Source organism: Pelobates fuscus, chromosome 10, assembly GCF_036172605.1.
Source record: "Pelobates fuscus isolate aPelFus1 chromosome 10, aPelFus1.pri, whole genome shotgun sequence".
Classification (NCBI taxonomy): domain Eukaryota; kingdom Metazoa; phylum Chordata; class Amphibia; order Anura; family Pelobatidae; genus Pelobates; species Pelobates fuscus.
The window spans coordinates 52,641,559-52,659,871 of record NC_086326.1 but is presented as its reverse complement, the minus strand read 5'-3'; the positions used below and the strand labels follow the sequence as shown (position 1 = coordinate 52,659,871).

The 18,313-nt window shown below is 42.4% G+C and overlaps 1 protein-coding gene across 2 annotated transcripts in view; it reads right to left on the bottom strand.

Moving 5' to 3' along the window:
- ADAM12 (ADAM metallopeptidase domain 12) overlaps positions 1 to 18,313 on the bottom strand; it is a 532,069-nt gene that overhangs the window by 210,716 nt on the left and 303,040 nt on the right. For both annotated transcript variants that reach the window (XM_063434720.1, XM_063434721.1), the window contains exon 7: positions 6,035 to 6,100. In XM_063434720.1, the coding sequence (XP_063290790.1) occupies positions 6,035 to 6,100 (66 nt within the window). The remainder of the gene's footprint in view (positions 1 to 6,034; positions 6,101 to 18,313) is intronic.

The window sequence follows — 18,313 nt, the reverse complement described above, 5'->3', positions numbered from 1 at the left end:
GTGGGCAAGGGTCATCGAGGGCACTCTGACCAGTCTGCACTACGCAGCCCCAAACACAGCAAACTGCTTTCCATTGTGTATTCAGACACATTTCTATCATGGCCAGAATTAAGTTCAGTACAGTAGCTCTTCTGTGTAATCGGACCAGACAGGCTAGCTTTCGCTCCCAACTTACATCACTGAGCTTTGGGGGTTAATGACCCTGAGGTTGGTTCACCAGTTGTCCTTCCTTGCACCACTTTTGGTGGGCGTTAATCACTTTATAGCGGGAGCACTAAACAAGACTTTGGAGATGCACTGACCCAGACGTCTAGCCATCACTATTTGGCCAACGTCAAAGTCACTCAGATATCTTTGCTTGTCCAAATGTATTGCTTATAACATATGAAATTCAACAACTGACTGTTCACTTGCTGCCTCATACACCCCACTCCTTGACAAGTGCCATTGTAACCATAGGACTAGTGTTGTCCACTTCACCGGTCAGTGGTTTTAATGTTGTGGCTGTTCAGTGTATATATTAGGATGTATGTTTATGTTTGTGTGTATTTACATCATGCATACCGAATCATAAGACAATTTTAATAAAACATAGTTAATATTCTTAAAACCTTGTACACCATAAATATTATTTGGAGACAAAGTGCACTCTTCTAATACGTATTACTTAAAAGGTTACATGCTAAAAAAAAAAAAAAAAAATCTCTAGCTCTCCTCGCTTGTAGTAATGGTACAAACAAAGATCATGAATGGAATAAAAAAGCTTATCTAAAAACTAATAAATAAAGGCCTTCAATTTAAGTGATTCAATATTTTTGGATACATTTTTTTTAAAAAAAATTCAAAATATTACATGATTTTAAAAATTTTAGAGGAAAAACTATGAAGTCATTTGAAAAGTATATCCAAAAATATTAAATGCAGGATGAATTCTATTTTGCAAAGGATAGAAAATCTACTACTCGTGTGTTTTTTATATACATTCTTTCCTTATATTTCAAAGCTCCAAAGCTCAAATGGTTAATGGATGTTAATGTTTCCTTTCATTACATTCTCACTTCACCAATATGTAATTTTACATAAGGCTATTCGCAGCATGACAATTCAAACAAAGAAATCCAATCTTATATTTGTATATATCATGTTTAAAAGGCAGTCCCAACGTTTATATATACACTTTTTTAAATCCTTCATTTTCAGCTTTTTTTTTATGAGAAATAAATGACAGTTGTACTGTGCTCCCTGTCTAAAAGGTAATTTGAGACTGATGAGGTGATGCATCTCTTCCTATTTAGGACCAACACGCACCTTGACTGACAGACACACACTGACACCGCAACTCAGTGACAGGCACACACTCTGAGATACACATACACTGACATAAACACACACTCACTGATTTGACCATAGGCGTGCCGGGTGTGCCTGGGCACACCCTAATCCCCGCGGCACGCCTATGTATTGAGACCGGCAGGGGAGATCTCAGGATCCCCCCTGTCGGTCCATGCAGAGCCGGCGCTATCCGAGCGCCGGCTCTGCTCTCAGCCTCCCCTCACCGGCTCACAGGCAGTGAGGGAGGCAGGAGAGGACCGGCGGAGCTATTGCCAGCAGCTCCGCCGGGTTCCTCTCGCGAGATCTGAGCGTTGCTGCGGCAACGCTCAGATCTCGCGTGAGTGAACTCTAGCCCTGCGGGGCTAGAGTTTACTCTCCTCTGGTCCACCAGGGATGGATGGCAGCAGCAGCAGGATCCCCCCTCCCAGGCATAAGGTGAGAAGGGAGGGGGGATAACTGATCTGCCTCCACCTCCACTGGACCACCAGGGACAAGGAACAAGAATCCCCCCTCCCCACATAAAGTAAGAAGGGAGGGGGGATATTAAGTAATGTACCCCCACCTCCACCCCCCACAATCACCCACACACATACACACATACACAGCACACACAGCACACACACACATACACAGCACCCAGACATACACAGCACCCACACACAGCACCCACATACAGCACCCACATACAGCACCCACAGACATACACAGCACCCACACACATACACAGCACCCACAGACATACACAGCACCCACACACATACACAGCAACCACACACATACACAGCACACCCACAGACATACACAGCACACCCACAGACATACACAGCACACCCACAGACATACACAGCACACCCACAGACATACACAGCACCCACAGACATACACAGCACCCACAGACATACAGCACACACAGCACCCACACACATACAGCACCCACACACACATACAGCACCCACACACACAGCACCCTCACAAACACAAACAGGACCCTAACAAACACACACACACAAAACACTACCAGTACCCTCATACACAAACAGCACCCTGACACACAGTACATTTACAGCACCCTCACAAGTGCACACACACACACACACAAACAGCACCCTGACACACAGTACATTCACAGCACCCTCACAAGCACGCACACACAAACACCCTCACCCACATAGTACACTACCAGCACACACACACATCACACTAACAGCACCCTCACACAGCACACACACAGCTTTGTGTGTGTGTGTATATATATATATATATATATATATATATATATATACACGCCGCGTGTGCTTGTGCTTGAGGGTGCACACCCTAATGCAATAGGCTGCGCACGCCTATGGATTTGACACACTGACAGACACGCACAATCACTCAAACACACACACTCACCATACATACACTGACAGACACACACTTACAGACACTCACTCACCATACATACACTGACAGACACTCTAACAGACACACTCTGACAGACACACACTTGTTCACCAGAGATACACTGACAGACACATGCATTCACTGACAGACTTGCACACTTACTCACAGACATCCACTGACAAACACATACCATCACTAACAGACACACACTCATAGATATATACTGACAGACACACACATATTCACTGACAGACACACTCACTAAGACAGAGACATACATTGGCAGACACACACATACACTGACAGATACTGACAGATTCAAAATCACAAACATTGCCTCACACACTCACAGATGGTTATTTATTGTTTGTATTAACTTAAATTCACCCAGCCTCCCTACTAGCTGCAGTGGGTTCTTTCCCTGGGGTCCAGTGGGGCTGCTGGGCTGGCTGCTACTGCCTCCTGGGCTCTCTGCTGCTGTCTCCTGTGCTGTATGTCACCTGCTGGGCTCCTGTGTTGCAGTGTGGATGGGTGGCCGGTCAATGCAAGTGGTGGGGGAGCTGTAATCTTCCTGTTCAGCTCCCTTGCGTGCCGCTGAGTGATGATGGGAGCCGGAATATGGCATCATTCCAGCTTCAGCAACACCTATGGGCGCCAGGGAGCTGAGCAGGAAGAGCTCAGAGGATGGCTCTCCCTCTCCACCTGCCCACAAAATTGGCAGACGCGCGCCTCGGGGGGAACCCAGAGGTGGCCAGCCGGCCAGCTTTCGGGTCCTCAATGAAAGAGGCTAACAAGGCATGTGCCAGGGCACTTAAGGGGGCAGCGTTTTTTACCACCCTCCTTAAAGTGTTATCCAAGGAAAATGCCTTGTTAGCCTCGCTGTAAATACAGCACTGCTCCCCTGGCTGTGACTGACACAATCTGCAATGGTTTAATCAGATGTAACTTATGTTAAACTTTTTTATCTCCTGCTCTAATCTTTAATTACATACATGAGGCTCCTGCAGGGTCTAGCAGGCTATTAACAGAGCAGGAGATAAGAAATTCTAAATTAAGCAGAATTTGCCAAAATGGAAGTGTAAACGTTAGAGGACTATTTGCAGGAAGTGTTTAGGAAGGCTGTGTAAGTCACATGTAGGGAGGTAACTCCTAAATATCGGATAATTTAGCATTGAGACTGCAGGGGCATGAGCTATACACCAAAGCTTCTTCGTTAAGCTAAAGTGCTAAGGTTGTTTTGGTGACTATAGTGTCCCATTAATTAAAGGAAATATGTCATGACAGGATAACTTTAAAAGTTTGCATTTCTTTATGCACAGAACATGCTAAATTATTATAGTGATACATTATGTATTTAATTGCTTTAGGAGATGTTAAATACGTATCACATCTCCAGCATTTGCTGCATTATCATCATGCTGGGGTGGTGGGTGCAACAGGAACTAGCCTCACTGGTTCCACCTACCCCATGCCCCCACAACCACTGGTAGTGCTTGGGAACAGTTTCATTGGCAGCAAATGAGCGTCAGAATTATTGATATCTCTAGCAAAGTGCATACACTCGCCAAAGGAATATTCACAGCAATTACAGAACAGACAGTGTAGTTGCTGTGAAGGAAAGCATGAGAACTACCTGAAGAATGGTTCTCCTGCTCTCCCCTGTAGCTCAGATCTCTGTGTTGAGGAAATGATTATCACGTGAGGAAATCAACATCTTTGTAGAAAGCATTCTATGCTTATTTGATAAATCCGAAATTTAAACAAATTTGCAGAATTTAGTTACTTCACAGTGAGCTTTGGCAAATTAAAAACTGCATTTCAAAGCTTAGTCCAAAATAGATGATCTGGAATACATCTCAAAGAAATAATAATTCATATTCTAAACTTGGCTATGTTAGCCCGAATTTTGCCATTTAGTATGCAGACCTTTTAATATTGATGAGTAACTTTGCAACCTAGTGACAAAGATGTGTCAGGTCGATGTCTCTAATTTATAAAAGTTGTATCACACCTTTCAAAATCTTTAGCAGGTTGTGTAGCACCCCGTTAAAAGAAAACAGGAGGCTAATGGATGGCCATCAGTGACACCCTGTACCATTCTCTCCCCCCCCCCCCCCCCCCTCCCCTACTGGTGCAAAAGTGAATGGAAAGAAAACCAGAAAGTTGGGGGGACTTGATTTCCAGATCCAAGATCATGGTGCTGATCGATGACCTGGTAGGACAATTACAATTGTGCTCCAATAGAAAAAGAGAGTAACGCTCAGGTGAAGCCAAACAAAAAAATGGATGCTTATTTTCTTAACAATAATATATTCTTAACAATAATATATACATTGTGTTGCATTTTCCCTTGTGTGCTGCTCACAGAAACAACATTTGTCTACTGGGTTTAGTTCAACACCTACTGCTTCTGATTTTGATAAATTAAAGGGATGCTATAGTGCCAGGAATACAGAGCTGTATTCTTGGCACCATCGTACCCTCCCCTGCCTGCCCCCTCCCTTGCACACCCCTCTTACCAGTAAATAAAGTAGTAAATACCCTTTGTTTACTTACCTGATCCCAGCTCCGATGCCCCTCGGAGCTGGGTCGAAGCTCCTCCTCAGTCCCACAACGAGTGGGCGCTAATGCGTTTGCGTGGCAAATGCCGCACCTGCATTAGACCTCCCCATAGGAAAACATTGAATCAGTGCTTTCCTAAGAGAAAAAATCTGACGCTGGAGGTCCTCATGCAGAGTGTGAGGACGTCCAGCATCAGATACCAGACCAAAGGTCAGTTTCAAACCAGGAAGCCCTCTAGTGGCTGACTTAGTGCTGACTTAGAGGCTGACTTAGTGCTGCAATATAAACACTACAGTTTCTCTGGAACTGCAATGTTTAACATTGTAACACTAGGTGCAAAAGGGACACAGCACCCAGACCACTCCAATGAGCTGAAGTGGTCTGGGAGCCTACAGTGTCCCTTGCGTTTTCTTTAATATTTGCGAATAGGTCCTTTATTGCAGATGTCATTGGTTACGTAATAAATAATAAATAGATTATGGACAGATCAAGTGTCAACCCATTTAGAACCCTGTAAATGTATAACCCGAGTAAAAAAAATAATAATTCTCTGTGCCAGGGATTTTGTTGGGAATCTCTCTCACTTACATACATAATATGCTTTTCTTACTTCGCTGTTTATCACATGCATCACACTCTCCTAGAACAGCTGGGCATAAAGTGTAAAATGTATATTTTGCTTTTTATTTTTTCCTGTGAAGCAAGCAAAAAAGAGCCTTTGAAAACAAGCGCTCCGGGTTTTCTCATATCTTACCTCTCGATTATCTGCTACAATAACAAGCTCCACGTACTTTGTTGTCCTCAAAGTGTCCCTTTTGTGCTGCCAAAACAGATTATAGACAAGTTTCATATGAGAGTTATAAGTCACAACAATTCATTCTCCATCCAGCCACTGACTTTGCACTCGGCATTCCTGACTCACAATTTAGACTTTCTAAATTTAATACATTCTCTCACTTCTCTAATTTACTAGAGAATTTTCTTTAGGCAAAAAGAAACGAAAACGAACAAGGCATATTATGTCTGCACCTGATCCTCTATCCAGCCATTTTTAAGATATTTATGCATATACTTACAAGCAATATATAGTATACACACTTATATCTACACTCTCTAGCTCTCTGTATACGTGTACACACACACACACACATATATTTATATATATATATATATATATATATATATATATATATATACACACACATATACATACATGCAATATATAAAATACACACATATCTATAATCTCTCTCTCTATATATCCATATCTCTAAATCTATATACATATATTTCTCTCCATCTATCTTACCATCTTCTAAAAATACAAAAATCAACATATTATGACTATGAATAATAATAATAATTTGAATCAATGTTATTATACTGACTGTAAATATATGGTGATACAACAATATGGAATTACAGACTTTATGAATCATTTTGAGTTACTAATCATATATCTTATCCCATTATGATTTGTTAACAATCTACATTCTTGATGTGCTGTAGAAGGGATGCATTGCTTGCTTTTTACTAAGCTTCACATTATTATCTTGCTACCTTTTATGTGATGCATGTGAACAAAAAAAAAAAAAAAAAAATATTTGCTCCAAATATAACGGTCTACATCATCTGTGCAATGTATGTGTTAGTTTAAAAAAAAAAAAAAATAACCTTTACATCCGATCCTTTTAGAAAGCAATGCATTATTATGCATACAAGCATGCAAAGCATTATCACACAGAGTTATTTACTAAAGAGATCATTTAAAGTGAATTTAAGGGCAAAATAGATTAACTGGAAAAATGATCTGTCAGCGATGCTTCAAGTTTTGTTACTTTGGCTTGAAAAGAAACTTATTTCAAATTTTAAGCCAGATTTATGAACAGGGAGTCACTTATTGGCGGAGAGTGTCAGATGACTTTGCTCTTAGCTAATGAGCAGCTCCCTGGCCCAGCGGCACTCCGCACTTCCTGAAACTGAGATTCAGCAGATGGATGTCGCCTAGGGGGGACCTGAGGAACATCACTGGAGGAAAATTTGGGATTAAACTTTTCGAGAACGGTTTAACCCCTGAAGGTAATAGTGTGTCCAGGGGGCACCTGGCACCATAAGTTCATTTAGATAAAATTGCTTTGATGCCAGGAGTGTCCCTTTAAGTAAATAACCAGATTGTTTTATTGCCTACATACCGTATCTATGTGTTCTTTATGAAAGACTTGGGACCAAAGCATGGGTTAGCTATAAAATGACCCTATCGTGCACTAATCACACTTTGACTTGTTGCTATCATAGCGTATGCAGTAACCTACAACAGTGCATATTGTTACAGGGAAATTAAAGTCTTGCTGAATATACCTGTCAAACCAGAACAGCTTCACACACCCCCAGCTTTTGTTAAAATCATTGTTTTAAAATGTGTTTTATCTGTGTATTGGTTGGTGTCCTGTGTATGCCCTTTATTTGTGTATTGGTTGGTGTCCTGTGTATGCCCTTTATTTGTGTATTGGTTGGTGTCCTGTGTATGCCCTTTATTTGTGTATTGGTTGGTGTCCTGTGTATGCCCTTTATTTGTGTATTGGTTGGTGTCCTGTGTATGCCCTTTATTTGTGTATTGGTTGGTGCCCTGTCTATGCACTTTATTTGTGTATTGCTTGGTGTTCTGTGCATGCACTTTATTTGTGTATTGGTTGGTGCCCTGTGCATGCACTTTATTGGTGAATTGGTTGGTGCCCTATGCATGCACTTTATTTGTGTATTGGTTGGTGCCCTGTGCATCCACTCTGTGTATTGGTTGGTGTCCTGTGCATGCACTTTATTTGTGCATTGGTTGGTGTCCTGTGTATGCCCTTTATTTGTGTATTGGTTGGTGTCCTGTGTATGCCCTTTATTTGTGTATTGGTTGGTGTCCTGTGTATGCCCTTTATTTGTGTATTGGTTGGTGCCCTGTGTATGCACTTTATTTGTGTATTGCTTGGTGTTCTGTGCATGCACTTTATTTGTGAATTGGTTGGTGCCCTATGCATGCACTTTATTTGTGTATTGGTTGGTGCCCTGTGCATCCACTCTGTGTATTGGTTGGTGTCCTGTGCATGCACTTTATTTGTGCATTGGTTGGTGTCCTGTGTATGCCCTTTATTTGTGTATTGATTGGTGCCCTATGCATGCACTTTATTTGTGTATTGGTTGGTGCCCTGTGCATCCACTCTGTGTATTGGTTGGTGTTCTGTGCATGCACTTTATTTGTGTATTGGTTGGTGTCCTGTGCATGCACTTTATTTGTGTATTGGTTGGTGTCCTGTGCATGCACTTTATTTGTGTATTGCTTGGTGTCCTGTGCATGCACTTTATTTGTGTATTGGTTGGTGTCCTGTGCATGCACTTTATTTGTATATTGGTTGGTGTCCTGTGCATGCACTTTATTTGTGCATTGCTTGGTGTCCTGTGCATGCACTTTATTTGTGTATTGCTTGGTGTCCTGTGCATGCACTTTATTTGTGTATTGCTTGGTGTCCTGTGCATGCACTTTATTTGTGTATTGCTTGGTGTCCTGTGCATGCACTTTATTTGTGTATTGGTTGGTGTCCTGTGCATGCACTTTATTTGTGTATTGGTTGGTGCCCTGTGCATCCACTCTGTGTATTGGTTGGTGTTCTGTGCATGCACTTTATTTGTGTATTGGTTGGTGTCCTGTGCATGCACTTTATTTGTGTATTGGTTGGTGTCCTGTGTATGCCCTTTATTTGTGTATTGGTTGGTGCCCTGTGTATGCCCTTTATTTGTGTATTGGTTGGTGTCCTGTGTATGCCCTTTATTTGTGTATTGGTTGGTGTCCTGTGTATGCCCTTTATTTGTGTATTGGTTGGTGCCCTGTCTATGCACTTTATTTGTGTATTGCTTGGTGTTCTGTGCATGCACTTTATTTGTGTATTGGTTGGTGCCCTGTGCATGCACTTTATTGGTGAATTGGTTGGTGCCCTATGCATGCACTTTATTTGTGTATTGGTTGGTGCCCTGTGCATCCACTCTGTGTATTGGTTGGTGTCCTGTGCATGCACTTTATTTGTGCATTGGTTGGTGTCCTGTGTATGCCCTTTATTTGTGTATTGGTTGGTGTCCTGTGTATGCCCTTTATTTGTGTATTGGTTGGTGTCCTGTGTATGCCCTTTATTTGTGTATTGGTTGGTGCCCTGTGTATGCACTTTATTTGTGTATTGCTTGGTGTTCTGTGCATGCACTTTATTTGTGAATTGGTTGGTGCCCTATGCATGCACTTTATTTGTGTATTGGTTGGTGCCCTGTGCATCCACTCTGTGTATTGGTTGGTGTCCTGTGCATGCACTTTATTTGTGCATTGGTTGGTGTCCTGTGTATGCCCTTTATTTGTGTATTGGTTGGTGCCCTATGCATGCACTTTATTTGTGTATTGGTTGGTGCCCTGTGCATCCACTCTGTGTATTGGTTGGTGTTCTGTGCATGCACTTTATTTGTGTATTGGTTGGTGTCCTGTGCATGCACTTTATTTGTGTATTGGTTGGTGTCCTGTGCATGCACTTTATTTGTGTATTGCTTGGTGTCCTGTGCATGCACTTTATTTGTGTATTGGTTGGTGTCCTGTGCATGCACTTTATTTGTATATTGGTTGGTGTCCTGTGCATGCACTTTATTTGTGTATTGCTTGGTGTCCTGTGCATGCACTTTATTTGTGTATTGCTTGGTGTCCTGTGCATGCACTTTATTTGTGTATTGCTTGGTGTCCTGTGCATGCACTTTATTTGTGTATTGCTTGGTGTCCTGTGCATGCACTTTATTTGTGTATTGGTTGGTGTCCTGTGCATGCACTTTATTTGTGTATTGGTTGGTGCCCTGTGCATCCACTCTGTGTATTGGTTGGTGTTCTGTGCATGCACTTTATTTGTGTATTGGTTGGTGTCCTGTGCATGCACTTTATTTGTGTATTGGTTGGTGTCCTGTGCATGCACTTTATTTGTGTATTGCTTGGTGTCCTGTGCATGCACTTTATTTGTGTATTGGTTGGTGTCCTGTGCATGCACTTTATTTGTATATTGGTTGGTGTCCTGTGCATGCACTTTATTTGTGTATTGCTTGGTGTCCTGTGCATGCACTTTATTTGTGTATTGCTTGGTGTCCTGTGCATGCACTTTATTTGTGTATTGCTTGGTGTCCTGTGCATGCACTTTATTTGTGTATTGCTTGGTGTCCTGTGCATGCACTTTATTTGTGTATTGGTTGGTGTCCTGATCATGCACTTTATTTGTGTATTGCTTGGTGTCCTGTGCATGCACTTTATTTGTGTATTGCTTGGTGTCCTGTGCATGCACTTTATTTGTGTATTGCTTGGTGTCCTGTGCATGCACTTTATTTGTGTATTGCTTGGTGTCCTGTGCATGCACTTTATTTGTGTATTGGTTGGTGTCCTGATCATGCACTTTATTTGTGTATTGCTTGGTGTCCTGTGCATGCACTTTATTTGTGTATTGCTTGGTGTCCTGTGCATGCACTTTATTTGTGTATTGCTTGGTGTCCTGTGCATGCACTTTATTTGTGTATTGCTTGATGTCCTGTGCCTGCACTGAATTTGTGTATTGCTTGGTGTCCTGTGCATGCACTTTATTTGTGTATTGCTTGGTGTCCTGTGTGTGTACACTTTGCAAGGTATTTGTGCAAGTTTCAGATGGGAGGGGGGGTAGGTAATGTCAGGCCAAATGCTTTTAACCCCTTTAAATGTGGAACTCATGCAGTGACTCTTCCTGTCTCAGGAAAGCGTGTTTTACAACTTCCTTAAGTGCACAGCCTTAAGAACTCTTGCAGGGCTTAGTACATAAATTAGTTGTCAGGAATTCTGGCATGTGAGGCTCTGTACAAGGACCCTCATCCTCAAATCAGCCAGCCATGGAACATGATCTGCCCATTACTACAATGGGCAGATGTGCTGGGATAAGCGCTGTGAGAAGGAACCATAATGCCTCCCCAGCTCATCTCCCAGCAAATGATTTGAATGATTTTAAATAGCCAATATTGAGCAAGCCTGGAGATGTATGTCGCCCACCGAGTGGTGCACATGTAGTTATTGTCTAAGTCAGTGCTCCCCAACCTTTTTATCGCCGCGTGGCCCACTTGTTTTGATTTAATAAGACAAAAAAAAAAAAACAGTCACATATATTAAAAAAACACGCAGACACATACATAGTCAGAAAATCACAAACACAGTCACATAAAGACATAGACTCAAAATTGTGTGTATGTGTGTGTGAGCGGTGCAGTGTGTATGTGAGGGTGGCAGTGTGTGTGAGAGTTGCAGTGTGTGTGTGTTTGGGGCGGTGTGTGTATGGGGGGCAGTGTTTGCGGGGCAGTGTGTGTATGGGGCAGTGTTTGGGGGCAGTGTGTGTAGTGTGTGTATGGGGCAGTGTTTGTGGGGCAGTGTGTGTAGTGTGTGTATGGGGGCAGTGTTTGCAGTGTGTGTATGGGGGCAGTGTGTGTAGTGTGTGTATGGGAGCAGTGTTTGGGGGCAGTGTGTGTAGTGTGTGTATGGTGGAGTGTTTGTGGGGCAGTGTGTGTATGGGGGCAGTGTGTGTATGGGGAGTAAGGAGGGTAGGGAGGCTTTTTATTTAATTAAATATAATATATTGATGTCCCCCCTCCCTTCTTACCTTTACTGGGAGGAGGGGGGACATTTCTTAGTCCCTGGTGGTCCGGTGGGGATTCCCTGGTGGTCCGGTGGTGGTGAGATGAACTCTAGCCCAGTTACAGGGCTAGAGTTCACTCTCGCGAGATTTGGAGCGTTGCCGTGGTTACCGCGGCAACGCTCCAAATCTCGCGAGAGGAGGACCCGGAGGAGCTGCAGGTAAGAGCTCCTGGGTCCTCTCTCCCTCCCCTGCCGGCTGCCAGCACCGTGCCTGCAGACCGGGGAGGGAGATCTCTGATCTCCCCTCCGGTCCGCAGGCACATTGCAGGGCTGGCACTTGGGCAATGCCAGCCCTGCATTAGCCGGCAGGCTCGCACACCCCTGGGCGGCCCGGTACCGTTTGATCCACGGACCGGTACCGGTCCGCGGCCCGGGGGTTGGGGAACACTGGTCTAAGTGAACTAGGAAACTGCCTAAATAATAAGACTAAAACACTCGATGCAGCCCAGAGTCTGCTCTTCTATTCTGCTCTCGGAGACCTATTGACTACGAGCAGTTTTCTTGCCTTGTTGTTAGAGAATTCTACTGAATTCCAGCCAGCTTTACAGAGTTCACTTTAGGCTAAATACAGATTGTAGGCTGGGGAGCTGAAGAGTATCTGTCTGTTTAGTTTACACTTCTTTATACCTCAATATAAAATACATACATTTAAGAGGTAGTTGGTTAGGTTTATTAAAATGGACTCATCACTTAATAATGACGTAATTGTAGTCATTAAAGCATAACAAAATATGTTTCCCTGATACGTATTCTCATAATTTTAGATGATTAAGTTTGATGCCCCGAGTTACCAAGTATGCAAATACCTCTAACCAACATGGGGGTCACACAATTCTAGGTGAGTTTTAATCCCCAAATGAGGGTAATCACTAACCCAGGTACAGAGGAAAAATGAACATAAGAGATTGCACTTTATTTTAACTCAAAACAGTCAGAACTGGAAATATACTCAACGTATGTTATTTTTATCGCTATTTATGACTCTTTACAATTTCCTGTTTAATAAAAAAAAAACAATAAAGGAAGTTTCAAATATTTAGACTGTAAAAGGTATACTACAATTAAACAGACACATATATTTACAATTTGCTTGGATTATTTTCCAATTAAATTGATACGTAATCTATATTTTGGGGTTTCTATTTGCGTTCATAAGGTTGCCTTCTTCCCAATTAGTTTATTTTTAAAAAAATGTTTACAGTTTGTAAAATAGTATTGTTTTATTGCTGCGTATCTTAACTGTATTATCTGCAATATACAATGTCTATCTTCTTCAAGAACACACTTTTATATTGCTAATTTATATACTTTATATAAGAAAAAACACAACAAAACAAGTCTTATGCTCTATGTAGATAGGGTCTTTAAACCGTACAGTTATTATTTATTGTTCTTTCAATCTTATTGTATTTCTACAATTCCTTTGCAAAACAATGATCATCGGGATTAGAAACGTAAATCCATTCAGGATCAAAACGGAGTTTATAAACTAAACTGTGTGTTATATGTTTTTAAAAGAAATTGGTCAAACATAGATTAAGAAGCCAGGGTAGAATATTTCCAAAATTTAAAAACTAATAAAAATTCGGATGGGGGGAAAAGTCAGGTCCTATACTTTAAAGAGAGGGGGAAGAATTTTACCATATTGTGCAGTCATCTATTTACCATCTTGTAACATCTGCAAGTACTGGTACAATATTATTCATAATAAAATCTTTTTTACTAATAAAGGTTTTTTCCAAGCACCATAACAACTTTGTAAGATTGCATAGATTACCACTATTTTTTTTTTTTTTAACAATTTAGGAAAGTTGCTGGTGCTAAAGGCCAGCTCCCTGTCTAACACAACAAAGAAAGTTTTCAGTTCCACGTTTGCCATGTCAATTTCTTCAAACCTGTATAAGCTTTCTGCATGTACAAGTAGGTATAAACGCCAGACGCTCCCCAGAGAGCAGAGACACTACCCACAGGGCCTGACTATCAGTGCAATAAGCTTGGTTAACAAAACTCTAAACTAGACTGTATACAAATGGATAGCATCCTTGGTATGGCGGCTATCATTTCAAAGGATATTCACTCATTGTGATGAGTGCAACAGCAGCTAGCAGATAAATTCCTGCAGGACAAGGGCTTATTGGATAAAATCAGAACCAAAAGAGGAGAAGTAGAGGCTCCTGATTGGTGGATCCTCTTCCTGGTGAGGGAGGAGTTTAATCTGTTAAATCATGCTTAGCTTTAAGGCAAATATGTCTTTTTTCTTTATATTATCATTTGTTTTGTTTGGTTTGTTTTTTGTGTTTTTTTTTTGTTGTTGCATTTTTTTTATTTTTTTTTTATTTTTTATTTTTGCAGTGCACAAGAAAACAGTACCACTTGCGTGGGGTACCCCGACGGCAATCCTCACGCTTATATTCATTGCTTACATCAAAAGGGTATGAAAGATTATATGCACATTTGTTAAATGAGATGATATTAACCATGTTTAAACATATCGATAGCTGTCTGACATTGCAATTCAGGATTGACATGTATAGAGTGGTGCGATTAAAGCTTAATCCAGTGGGTTACAGGATGACAGGACTGCGCCTGGCAAGGCGGCCATTGTAAGAACTAGTTGCACATCTTTAACAGGGTGGTGTGGTGTATGTGTGACTCAGGGGCAAGCTAAACCTCGTGGTCAGGGAGGCAGAGGTGTATGTGCCTTTAAGAAGGTCTCCCTATCATATATTGCACGTAAACTGTGAGCTAAGCTAAGCAAAGACATGGTACAAAATACAGCTATATTCCAGGTTACTCTGGTGTATCAAATAGCGTCCGTGTCAATGGTCTGCTTGTTACTGCAATAGCCATGTTGAAGCAGGTAAGGGAGTGTATTATCCCGTGGTGTCCAGCTTCATGGAGCTCTATACTAGCTGTTATCCCACACCACGCTTTGACTTAATAGCATTGTCCATCGCTTCCATGTGTACCGCTGGTGAGGTGACGGTAGGGTAGTGTAGCCGGACTGATGCTTGTTTCTCCGCTGTGCTGACGCCCTCTAAAGGTGTTGTGAGGTCCTGCTGTAAACCGGCTGTCTCTGTGCTTTGTGGCTTTTTCTGTGCTGGTGAGAGAGTGGTGTTCGGCTCTTTGTATGGGAGACCGGCTTCCCTGCACGTCTGGAGTGTAGGTGTTTGCCTATGTGTCTGCGGTGTGTTCCAGTTCAGTGCAGGTGCTGGTTTGCTGTGCACCCGCCTCACCCTCCCGTTTCGGGCCTGCCTTGGGGCTAGAGTAGGAGTCCAAGATTGCTTCCCGGGTGGTGTCAGGTCAGGGCGCCTTGCTGGGGGTTTATCCTTGGCTGATGTGGGTGGCAGGCTGGTTTGTACCTGTAAGCTGTTCGCGTTGTGAGCGCTGGGCTGTTGTGATAGGGCCCCTCATTGCCTTCGTCATGCATGGCGTCCGGCATCTTTGGTCAGATGTTTAGGCCGTTGGTCGTGGTAGCGACGTCGCTGGGTCTTGGTAGGCCTGTAGTTGTTGTGGCCACTGGATGACCCCCCCGGTCCAGAGGGGGGGGTAAGCGAGACACCGGTCGGAGACCCGGGAGAGCGGCCGTCCCTACCCGGCTCAAGCTCCGGAGCGCTTCGGACCTTGTCGGGTTGCTGTGGAGTGCCAGGCAGGGTCTAGAGTGGTATTCCCGTGTACCCTAGCTGCTGGTAATTGCTGTGGGCACCAGTATGGGCCAGTGGTTGTGTTTGGCACCAATTCTCAGGCCTAGAAGCAGGAGCTCAGACGGAGCACGTCTGATCCTGTTGGCGGTCAGGCCCCGCCCCGTTGTTGCATTTTTTGAATGCATTATCTCTTTAATGCATTATAAAATATGGGGTAAATGTGTTCTTGATGTGTCCCGTTAATTGTTTTGGGCTCTTTTTTAAAAAAGATGACTTAAATGGAAGGGGGATGTGGGGGTGGGTGGGGAGGTGGGGAGGGAGGGAGGGAGGGAAGGGGGGAAGGGGGGCGTCAAACTGTCTATTTTAAGTGATGCATCTGCTTCTCCCTTATTTGCGTGAATACAATTCCTGAGCTAGGGATCTGTGCTGAGGCAAGGTTCTGATACAGTAATCCAATCACTAATTTACCTTTACAAAGGTAGATTGATGAATCTTTTACAGGCTGTATTTATCACCGAGTAGCTGAGTTATGAATGCATATTATTTCATTCAAAGGGCAAAGCACATTTTTCTTTCTGATACAGTTGCAAGCTTGCATACGATGATGCTCTGAATCAGTTTCTCAATTTCACAGCTTTTTATCGGTGCTGGATACAATCTATTCTTACTAGCAGGTACGCAGCCTAGCAAAATACATATAAATAATACTGACACTTACTTTACTGTAACGGTCGATTATACAACTCTATAGCACACCTAAAAGGTACACAACTGATAAAATTAGTAAATTGGTTTCTGTAGATTTCTGAAATAAGTCATTTTTAATTTAATTTAACGTAAAGTGTGGGCTTGCTTTAGGCAGAACTTACATATAAGTGACTATACGCTTTGAAGTATTATATTTTAAGGTCCTGTACTGCCATCCCAACTTTGATCCTGGTGTCCTGCTTTTAGGTGCGCTAGGTAACTGTCCCCAGAAAGTAAAGCTCAAAGTCATTATTAGACACGCAAGCGCTACACTCAGGGAGTTTTTGTGGTCCAGCCTGGGTGATTGGCAGGTGATAGTGTATGCCAGACTGACCTGCCTACTCTTCAGTTGGACCCCTGAAGGGCACGTTTCCTCCTGCCCACCGGCGGTCCGTTTCATGGGATGCCAATGCTGGCAGGTATGTGATTATTGATGAACTAGATTGTTTGATTTAACCATATGATATGTTTTACTCTTTTTCAATTCTTTCTACATTTTACAGATACTACTACTACTTTTCCAGTTATTCCAATTTCGTTTTTCTTGTGCATATTTTGCATTTAGCATGCATCGTTCTACCATTCTGATATTTATATGCAGAGTAAGCATATCAACTTGTATTTACATTGTCACAGCTACACTTGCTAGAGAATCAGTGGAAATATAAATAACCCCTTTTATAGCAAACAACGTTACTCTTAAAGGGAATCTCCAGTGCCAGGAAAACAATCCATTTTCCTGGCACTGCAGCTTCCCTCTCCCTCCCACCCCCCAATCCCCGTTTACTGAAGGGGTGAAAACCCCTTCAGTAACTTACCTGAGGCAGCGACGATGTCCCTCGTCGCTGTCTCCTCCTCCGCGCCGCTCCTCCTACTGACTCCGTCGGCCGGTGGGTGAGACTGATCCTGCCCACCAGCCGAGGAGACCTAATGCGCATGCACGACAATGCCGCGCATGCGCATTAGCGCTCCCCATAGGAAAGCGACGCTCTAGCACAGATAGCTTATTTTTTAACCTATAATTTGGAATTCTAAGGCCAATTTTCAATGATTGCAAGAATTCTAAGCACTATAACTACTGCATCTTAGCTCCAAATGATCAAATTACCATTATCTTAAATTAATTGCTCTTAATTTTCTATGGCATTCATATTGATAATGCAGAAGTGTAAATTCCGCATTACGAAGTCGGATGGGGAAAACGTTTCTGGGTGTTGGGGAGAGCCCAGATTCTTGTTAAAAAACAAAACAAAAAAAAACCCCTCAGTTTGACATAAAAAAGCCCCTCGGCATCATAAACATTACACTTAGCAAAAGTGGATAATACTGCTTAGACTGCCCCCCCCCAAATGTGTTTTATTTATATTATTATTATTTATATAACTTTGTTATATTTTCATCTCTTTCAGCAGAATGTTTCCTTATTTACAGACCCAGTGCAACAAGTTTTTGGCTACACAGGCAAAGATGCATTTTGCCACCCCTTTGGCATTTCATTTGTGTGTCTTTTAAATTTCTTACCATCTTTAGCCCTTAATCTGTTTCTTTTTTTGTCAATCTTTATTTTATTTGTGCTTAGAGAGAACAGAGATGCCTACATCGCCACAACAGCAGGTGTAGGTAGGCATATAAACACATCGTAACATAGGCATAACAATAAAAGACTTTGCATACTTTGCAGTAAATATATCATATTGTAGGACAAGTCGTTAGGTATAGCGAAAGTAACTATGCACAACATTTTTTTATAGTGGGCTAGAACGTTATAAGGAGTTGTCACCTCTATGACTGTAAACGTATGTTCTTAGCAGTAACAGGCGAGCGATTGTCATAATATAGCATAGATTAAAACTCGCTAAGAATTTACAACAGGCTTACTAGCAAGAATATCTCAGGGTTGTTTGGTCTATTATATAGCATGTTAGGTTAACAGTGC